Here is a 10,226-nt window from a genome sequence, read left to right as displayed (position 1 = left end):
ATTAGGGAGCTGGACGAGAACGACCATAGTAAGAACGTGAACAAAGGCCGGCTCAATTGGTTAAAAGGTAAAAGAAAAAGAACCCCGATAACACCTGAATGTTTGGGATTTGATGTTGGCACAAACGTTTTCGATGGCAATTTTAGTGAGAGAGGATGACAAGTTTAGTTAGCAAGTATGGTAAATTCGTGTGTCGTGTATTTTTTTGCAAAAAAAAGTACCGTGCATGTCAATAAATTTACCATCCTTGTATCACTTAAATTGCCATAAAAAACGTTTGGTTTACCATGTTCAAATTGCAAACATTCAGAATTAGTCATTCCTGAAGGAAAAACACAACAATAATCGACATGGGACAACAAGAGAAGCGACAAGGCAGCTGGGAGGAATAAAACGAAAGTAGAAATAAGGACAACATCACTTTAGATGTCACATAACTATGTCATATCTAAGTGGGTTTTATACACACCCACCGAAAAACAAAAAGCTATCGCGTTTCAAATCAAAATTTTGAGCATGTTAATTATACTTTACTCGATGCTTCTCACTGGATATGCTTCGTCTCGATCGAAGGTAAACGTCAAGCGAGGCTGCCAGCCTGCAGCCCCACTCCCGTACGTCCGCTACACCCGATTCTCATGTAAAAACAACCAACGCCCATTGTTCGTATCGCGGGCATCGCATTGACAGAGCTGGCATTAATTTGGAGGACTGGATACTGTGACTGGACCCTAGCACGTACTACTAGTACATATGCTCGGACACGAACAGCGTCTCAAGCAAGAAAAGCCATGGAAACCACAAGGCTATCCTTGCTCTCTCTTCTTCCGTTCCTTCTCCTCGCGACCGCTGCCGCGGCAACCGGCGGCGAGCTCAGCACGTTCATCTTCCACGTGCAAGCAGAGGAGAATCGCGTGTTTGGCACCGCGGACGACCGGAAGGCGTGGTACCACTCGTTCCTCCCCGACCATGGCCGGCTCGTGCACGCATACCACCACGTCGCGAGCGGGTTCGCGGCCCGGCTGACGTGGCAGGAGCTGGAGGCGGTGTCCCCCATGCCCGGTTTCCTCAGCGCGACCCGCGCCCGGACGTACACCACGCTCACGACGCACACGCCCGAGTTCCTGGGGCTGAACGTCGAGCAGGGGCGGCGGAACTACACGTCGGAATTCGGCGCCGGGGTCATCGTCGGCCTCATCGACACCGGCATCTTCCCGGACCACCCGTCCTTCAGCGACGACGGCATGCCGCCGCCGCCGGCCAAATGGAAGGGGCGCTGCGACTTCAGCTGCACCTCGTGCAACAATAAGCTCATCGGCGCCCGCAACTTCGTCGCCGCCTTCAACGGCCCGAACGGCACCTCCGCGCGGGTGCCGCCTGTTGATGAGTTTGGGCACTGGACTCACACCGCAAGCACCGCCGCTGGAGCGGTCGTGCCGGGCGCTAACGTGCTCGGCAACGCATGGGGCACCGCTGCCGGGATGGCGGTCCGCGCGCACATCGCCATGTACAAGGTGTGCTACGGAAAAGTCGTGATAGGGTGCGAGGATGCCGACATACTGGCTGGCATTGATGCCGCCGTGGGCGACGGCTGCGACGTCATCTCCATATCTCTCGGCGGGCCGTCGGTGCCCTTTCACCTAGACCCTATGGCCATCGGGACGTTCGGCGCCATCGAGAAGGGCATTTTTGTGAGCATGGCTGCCGGCAACTCCGGCGGAAGAGAGCACTCTACAAAACGAGGCTCCATGGATGCTCACCGTCGCCGCGAGTACCATGGACCGCACGATCCGTTCGACCGTGCAGCTGGGCAACGGCGCGTATTTCCACGGCGAGTCGCTCTACCAGCTAGACGCCGGCTTCTACCCGTTGGTCTACGCCGGTGCGAGCGGGATGCCATTCGCGGAGTTCTGCGGAAACGGCAGTTTGGACGGCTTCGACGTCAAGGGCAAGATAGTGCTGTGTGAGCTCACGAGAAACATTACGGTGATCAACCAAGGTGAGGTGGTGGAGAGTGCCGACGGCGTCGGCATGATCTTGGCAAACCCGTTTTCCCGAGGGTACGACAAGTTAGCCCAGGCAAACGTTCTCCCGGCGTCGAGCGTCGACTACTACGCGGGCGCAGCCATCAAATTGTACCTCAACTCCACGGCGAACCCGGTCGTGCATATCGGTTTCAGGGGTACAGTACTCGGCACGTCACCTGGTCCGTCGATCGTGTTCTTCTCCTCTCGGGGGCCTAGCCGTCAAGGCACGGGCGTTCTGAAGCCCGACATCACGGGCCCCGGAGTGAACGTGCTCGCGGCATGGCCGTTTCAGGTCGGCCCACCGTCGGCGCCGGTTCTTCCTGGGCCGACCTTCAACATAATCTCCGGCACGTCCATGTCGACGCCGCACCTCGCCGGCATCGCCGCTTTAATCAAGAGCAAGCACCCGGACTGGTCGCCGGCGGCGATCAAGTCGGCCATGATGACGACGGCCGACATCACCGACCGCTCTGGCAGTCCAATACTCAACGAGCAGCGCGTGACGGCCAACCTCTTCGCCACCGGCGCCGGACACGTCAACCCGATGAAGGCCGCTGACCCTGGCATAGTCTACGACATCACCCCTGAGGATTACATCGGCTACCTCTGCAGCATGTACACGAGCCAGCAGCTGTCGGTGATCGCGCGCCGGCCGATCGACTGCTTGACCACCGTCATGATCAGCGACCGCCTGCTGAATTACCCGTCGATCTCGGTCGCTTTCCCAGAGTCCTGGAATTCGACGGCCCCGGTGGTCGTGAGGCGCAAGGTGAAGAACGTCGGGGAGGTGCCTTCGGTATACTACGCGGTGATCGACATGCCGAGTAGCGCCGTAAGCGTGGACGTATACCCGAGGGAGCTGGAGTTCATCGAAGCGAACCAGGAGGTGATCTTTTCGGTATACGTGTGGCTGAGGCAGAGTGGTGCAAGGGTGGTGCAGGGTGATCTACGGTGGGTATCCGAGAAGCACACCGTCCGGAGCCCAATCTCCGTCACCTTTGCTTGATCACATACTTGATTTCTCACATGATAGGTCGACATGACTCAAGTACGTTTATGTCTTTCACGCAACTTGCTCATTGTTAGTTTGTCTCGACTTAATTTCCAATAAATCAATTGCCTAAGGAAGGGTGATCTTTTTCTTGAAAAGGAGGATAACCCCCGGCCTCTGCATAACGATGCACACATTCATCTTTGAAGGGTTGAACGTGCTTTTGCTGCGCCGTCGGTCTTGCTGGGTTTTCATAATTTTTTCATTCCCTCTATTTCAAAATATAAAATATATTAGTTTTTTTAGAAAAGTCCAAACTCTTTAAGTTTGAACAAATTTAAGAGAAACATATCGATATCCATAATATCAAATCGATATCATTAGATTCATCATGAAATGAACATTCATGTTTTATTCATTTAGTATTATGGATATCGTTATACTTATGCTCTGAACTTGGTCAGAGTTAAAGAAATATGACTTTTCAGAAAACTAATATGCCTTAAATTTTGAAATTGAGAAAATATTTGGTTTGGCGAACGAGGGAGATGATGGAGTGTATTTTATTTATATTTATAATGCCGTGTTTTGGTGGGTCTTTCATGGTATGATTCTGTGTTATCTATTAATCAACTCATACTTATGTGTGGAAATTTTCGCGCCAATAGTTGCATGTACTATATTGCTGCTCTAATATCACATGTTAGCGCTTCTTTTGCCTAGTGGTGAGAGGGTGCGCGGGATTGATATGTTTTTATAGGTAGATGTCTAACAAAGCCCTACCAAATAAATACATGAAACAGCCAAAGCCACCTTCTCGGCGAGCGTTGTCGCCATATCTACAAGCTTGATGATATGCCCTGAACCTTGCGCACAGCCACCCCGCACCAATTCCTATGCCCTGACAGTTGCGCATAGCCACCCTGCACGAGCCGCCCCAGCCGCCTCATGGGGGAGTTGTCGCAACCCTCTTGCCCTAGCACCTTTGGCGTCGGGCGCTGCCGCCACCACGACCAACATTGGCAGCAATGGCAATAGGAATATGTCAGGGAGTAGGGGCTAGCGGCGGCAGGGTTTGGTTCCCTTGGCGTGCCCCTGGGGTTGCGAAACGAGGGGTACCGATTCGCAGAATACAAAGTGCCTCCTAACGAAGGGAGATTAGTATTATAATCAAACTTTCTGTTGTTATTTTTTTCCTTCCAAACAATGAAGGATCCCACCGAATATGATCTCGCTTCAAAAAGAGATAGATCTACTAGTGTATACGGGAAAATGGATCAAAACTTTTACAACGAAGGGCAATACATCAAGAACACTAAAAAAACAGGTACATGGTTACAACACCATGCAAAAAGACATCCACCTAAAGGGCTGATGCATCTAGGTGCATGGTTGCAATGATGTAGTATACTGACATAGACTACACACTACGTACCACTAGCAGTAGAGAGGAGGTTATCAGGCAACACATCATGCCAGGAGAGAGCAGATGGGTAAACTTTGAAGAACAGACATGATAGGTCCACAAGACAATGCTGCAACAACCGAGAGGGGAACCTTGGGTGGTCACATCAAGGTGTTGTGCCATTACACATGTTCGTGGCATCGAGCATTCAAAACAAGACGGGTCATTGCTGAAGGAAATATGCCCTAGAGGAAATAATAAAGTTGTTGTTTTATATTTCCTTATTCATGATAAAGGTTTATTATTCATGCTAGAATTGTATTGATCGGAAACTTAAATAAATGTGTAAATACATAAACAAATACCGTGTCCCTAGTAAGCACCTACTAGACTAGCTCGTTGATCAAAGATGGTTAAGGTTTACTAACCATAGACATGGGTTGTCATTTGATAATGGGATCACATCATTAGGAGAATGATGTGATGGACAAGACCCATCTGTTAGCTTAGCATAATGATCGTTCAGTTTATTGCAATTACTTTCTTCATGTCATATACATATTCCTTCGACTATGAGATTATGCAACTCCCGAATACCGGAGGAATATCTTGTGTGCTATCAAATGTCACAACATAACTGGATGATCATAAAGATGTTCTACAGGTATCTCCAAAGGTGTTTGTTGAGTTGGCACAGATCAAGATTAGGATTTGTCACTCCGAGTATCGGAGAGGTATCTCTAGGCCCTCTCGGTAATACACATCATAAGAAGCCTTGCAAGCAAATGACTAATGAGTTCGTTATGAGATGATGTATTACAGAACGAGTAAAGAGACTTGCCGATAATGAGATTGAACTAGGCATAGAGATACGGACGATCGAATCTCAGGCAAGTAACATACCGATGGACAAAGGGAATTATGTAAGTTGTCATAACGGTTTGACTGATAAAGATCTTCGTAGAATATGTAGGAACCAATATGGGCATCTAGGTTCCGCTATTGGTTATTGACCAGAGAGGTGTCTCGGTCATGTCTACATAGTTCTCGAACCTGTAGGGTCTGCACGCTTAACCTTCATTGACGATATAGTGTTATATGAGTTATATGATTTGGAGACCGAATGTTGTTTGGAGTCCCGGATGAGATCACGGACGTGACGAGGAGTCTCGAAATGGTCGAGAGGTAAAGATTGATATATAGGACGATGGAATTCGGACACCGGAATAGTTTCGGAGTGCATCGGGTAGTCATCGGATCACCGGAAGGGGTTCCGGGAGGCCCCGGGAGGTGTATGGGCCTAATGGGCCAAGGAGCGGCACACACCAGCCCACAAAGGGGCTGATGCGTGAAGGAAATATGCCCTAGAGACAATAATAAAGTTGTTATTTATATTTCCTTATATCATGATAAATGTTTATTATTCATGCTAGAATTGTATTAACCGGAAACTTAGTACATGTGTGAATACATAGACAAAACAGAGTGTCCCTAGTATGCCTCTACTTGACTAGCTCGTTAATCAAAGATGGTGAAGTTTCCTAACCATAGACATGTGTTGTCGTTTGATGAACGGGATCACATCATTAGAGAATGACGTGATGAACAAGACCCATCCGTTAGCTTAGCACAATGATTGTTTAGTTTATTGCTATTTCTTTTTTCATGACTTATACATGTTCCTCTGACTATGAGATTATGCAACTCCCGAATACCAGAGGAACACCTTGTGTGCTATCAAACGTCACAACATAACTGGGTGATTATAAATATGCTCTACAGGTGTCTCCGATGGTATTTGTTGAGTTGGCATAGATCGAGATTAGGATTTGTCACTCCGAGTATCGGAGAGGTATCTCTGGGCCCTCTCGGTAATACACATCATAAGAAACCTTGCAAGCAAATGACTAATGAGTTAGTTACGAGATGATGTATTACGGAACGAGTAAAGAGACTTGCCGATAATGAGATTGAACTAGGCATAGAGATACCGACGATCGAATCTCAGGCAAGTAACATACCGATGACAAAGGGAACAACATATGTTGTTATGCGGTTTGACCGATAAATATCTTCGTAGAATATGTAGGAGCAAATATGAGCATCCAGGTTCCGCTATTGGTTATTGACCGGAGATGTGTCTCGGTCATGTCTACATAGTTCTCGAACCCGTAGGGTCCGCATGCTTAACGTTCGATGACGATTTGTATTATGAGTTATGTGATTTGATGACCGAAGCTTGTTTGGAGTCCCGGATGAGATCACGGACATGACAAGGAGTCTTGAAATGGTCGAGAGGTAAAGGTTCATATATTGGAAGGTTGCATTTGGACATCGGAATGGTTCCGAGTGGTTCAGGCATTTTCCCGGAGTACCGAGAGGTTACCGGAACCCCCCGGGGAAAGATATGGGCCTTATGGGCCATAGGAGGGAGGCTAACCAGCCCACAAGGGGATGGTGCGCCCCCCACAAGGGAGGAGGCCGAATTGGACTTGGGAAGGGGGCGCCACCCCCATTTCCTTCTCCTACTCCCTCTCCTTCCCCTTTTCCCCCTCTGGTAGAAGGAAAAAAGGGTGGGGCCGAATCCTACTAGGACTGGAGTCCTAGTAGGACTCCCCTCTCCCTGGCGCGCCCCTTGTTGGCCGGCCTCCTCCTCCCCTCCTTTATATACGGGGGCAGGGGCAGCCCAAAGGTACAACAGACAATCTCTTAGCCGTGTGCGGTGCCCCCCTCCACAGTTTTACACCTTGGTCATATCGTCATAGTGCTTAGGCGAAGCTCTGCGCCGGTACATTCATCACCACCGTCACCACGCCGTCGTGCTGACGGAACTCTCCCTCGGCCTCAACTGGATCAAGAGTTCAAGGGATGTCACCGAGCTGAACGTGTGCAGATCGCGGAGGTGTCGTGCGTTCGGTACTTGATCGGTTGGATCGTGAAGACGTTCGACTACATCAACCGCGTTACTAAACGCTTCCGCTTTCGGTCTACGAGGGTACGTGGACACACTCTCGCCGCTCGTTGCTATGCTTCTCCTAGATAGATCTTGCGTGATCGTAGGCAAATATTTTGAAATACTACGTTCCCCAACAGCATGCCCTCTCCCTGGCTACCGGCCCTAGAAGAAGGAAAGGAGGGGCACAACCTCCTCCTGCCTTCCCCTCCTTGTGGGATAAAGGAAAGGGGGCGCCACCTCCTCCTTCCTTCCCCTTGGCGCCAAAAGAAGGAAAGGGGGTGGCCTAGGGCATGAGCCCAAGTAGGATTCGGCCCTACTTAGGGTGCCCCTTGGCCTCTCCCCTCTCCCCCACCTATATATATGTGGGAGGGGGCACCTAGCATGACCACGACAATTGCTTAGCCGTGTGCGGCGCCCCCTCCACCGTTTAGACCCCCGGTCATATTTTCGTAGTGCTTAGACGAAGCCCTGCGGAGATTGCTTCACCATCACTGTCACCACACCGTCGCGCTGCCGGAACTCATCCACTACCTCGCCATCTTGCTGGATCAAGAAGGTGGAGGACGTCGCCGAGCTGAACGTGTGCTGAACGCGGAGGTGTCGTACGTTCAGTACTTGATCGGTTGGAGTGCAAAAGAAGTTCGACTACATCAACCGCATTACTAAACGCTTCCGCTTACGGTCTACGAGGGTACGTAGACACACTCTCCCCTCTCGTTTCTATGCATCTTCATGGATAGATCTTGCGTGTGCGTACAATTTTTTTTGTTTTCCATGAAACATTTCCCAACAGTGGCATCCAAGCCAAGTCTATGCGTAGATGATATGCACGAGTAGAACACAAAGAGTTGTGGGCGGTGATAGTCATACTGCTTACCACCAACGTCTTACAAGTCCACGTATTCCACCGACAAACATTCAACTTGTTTTGCATAAAGGTGGCTGGCGGGTGTCTGTTTCTGCTACTTTAGTTGAATCGAATTTGACTACGGTCAGTCCTTGAAGAAGGTTTAAACAGCAAACTTTATAAATCAATGTTGTGGTTTTTGCTGTAGGTACGAACGGTTCTTGCTAGAAGCCCGTAGCAGCCACGTAAAACTAGCAACAACAAAGTCGAGGACGTCTAACTTGTTTTTGCAGGGCATGTTGTGATGTGATATGGCCAAGACGTGATGTTATATACGTTGTTGTATGAGATGATCATGTTTTGTAATATCGACAACCGACAGGAGCCTTTGGGTTGTCTCTTTATTGTATGGAATACAAGCTCCTTGTAATTGCTTTACTTTATCGCTATGCGTTAGCAATAGTTGTAGAAGCAATAGTTGGCGAGACGACCCCGATGCAATGATGGAGATCAAGGTGTCAAGCCGGTGACGATGGAGATCATGAGGATGCTTTGGAGATGGATATCAAAAGCACAAGATGATGATGGCCATATCATGTCACATATTTTGATTACATGTGATGTTTATCCCTTATGCATCTTATTTTGCTTAGAACGGCGGTAGCATTATAAGATGATCCCTTCACTAAATTTCAAGATAAAAGTGTTCTCCCCAAGTATGCACCGTTGCTAAAGTTCGTCGTTTCGGAGCACCTCGTGATGATCAGCTGTGATAGACTCTACGTTCACATACAATGGGTGTAAGACAGTTTGGCACATGCAGAATACTTGGGTTAAACTTGATGAGCCTAGCATGTACAGACATGGTCTCGGAACACTGGAGACCGAAAGGTCGAACGTGAGTCATATAATAGTTATGATCAACATAGAGATGTTCACCATTGATGACTACCCCATCTCACGTGATGATTGGACATGGATTAGTTGATTTGGATCATGTATCACTTAGATAACTTGAGGGATGTTTATTTAAGTGGGAGTTCATTAGTAATTTGATTAATTGAACTTAATTTATCATGAACTTAGTCTTATAGTTTTGCATATGTACGTTGTAGATCAATGGCCCGAGCTACCGTTCCCCTGAATTTTAATGCATTCCTAGAGAAAGCTAAGTTGAGTGATGTAGCAACTAAACAGACTGGGTCCGGAACTTGAGGATTATCCTCATTGCTGCACAGAAGAATTATGTCCTTGATGCACCGCTAGGTGACAGGCTTGCTGGAGGAGCTGATGCAGATGTTATGAACGTCTAGCAGGCTCGATCTAATGACTACTCAATAGTTCAGTGTGCCATGCTTTACGGCCTAGAACCGGGACTTCAAAGACGTTTTGAATGTCATGGAGCATATGTGATGTTCCAAGAGTTGAAGTTAATATTTCTAGCAAATGCCCGGGTTGAGAGATATGAAGTCTCCAACAAGTTCTATAGCTGCAAGATGGAGGAGAACAGTTCTGTCAGTGAACACATACTCAAAATGTCTGGGTATCATAACCACTTGACTCGGCTGGGAGTTGATCTTCCAGTTGATAGTGTTATTGACAGAGTTCTTCAGTCACTGCCACCAAGCTACAAAGGCTTCGTGATGAACTATAATATGCAAGGGATGAATAAAATGATTCCTGAGCTCTTCGCAATGCTTAAGGCCGCGGAGGTAGAAATCAAGAACGAGCATCAAGGGTTGATGGTTAACAAGACCACTAGTTTCAAGAAAAAGGGCAAGGGAAAGAAAGGGAACTTCGAGAAGAATGGCAAGCAAGTTGCCACTCCCGGGAAGAAACTGAAAGCTGGACATAAGCTTGAAACTGAGTGCTTCTACTGCAATTGGAGTGGTCACTGGAAGCGGAACTGCCCCAAGTATTTTCCGGATAAGAAGGATGGTGAAAGTGCAATCATGCCCTTAATCATATTTTGATGTTGATGACAACATGCATATATGGGA

General features: G+C 48.3%; 1 protein-coding gene across 1 annotated transcript; it reads left to right on the top strand.

Moving 5' to 3' along the window:
• The first annotated feature begins 791 nt into the window (after window positions 1–791).
• LOC123049757 (subtilisin-like protease 4) lies at window positions 792–3,033 on the top strand. The gene is made up of 2 exons (XM_044472638.1): window positions 792–1,691; window positions 1,807–3,033. Exons 1-2 carry the CDS (start codon window positions 792–794, stop codon window positions 3,031–3,033), a joined length of 2,127 nt encoding a protein of 708 aa, XP_044328573.1.
• The last annotated feature ends 7,193 nt before the right edge of the window (window positions 3,034–10,226 follow it).

Source organism: Triticum aestivum, chromosome 2D (assembly GCF_018294505.1).
Source record: "Triticum aestivum cultivar Chinese Spring chromosome 2D, IWGSC CS RefSeq v2.1, whole genome shotgun sequence".
Taxonomy (NCBI): domain Eukaryota; kingdom Viridiplantae; phylum Streptophyta; class Magnoliopsida; order Poales; family Poaceae; genus Triticum; species Triticum aestivum.
The sequence above is the reverse complement of the archived record's forward strand: the minus strand, read 5'-3'. Positions and strand labels throughout refer to the sequence as shown.

What these genes read in the sequence shown, in the direction of transcription:
- LOC123049757 (XM_044472638.1), top strand. Translation starts at nt 792, where the DNA reads ATGGAAACCACAAGGCTATCCTTGCTCTCTCTTCTTCCGTTCCTTCTC. An exon ending in CCATCGAGAAGGGCATTTTT is followed by an intron (nt 1,692 to 1,806) that starts GTGAGCATGGCT and finishes TCGACCGTGCAG; the next exon opens with CTGGGCAACGGCGCGTATTT.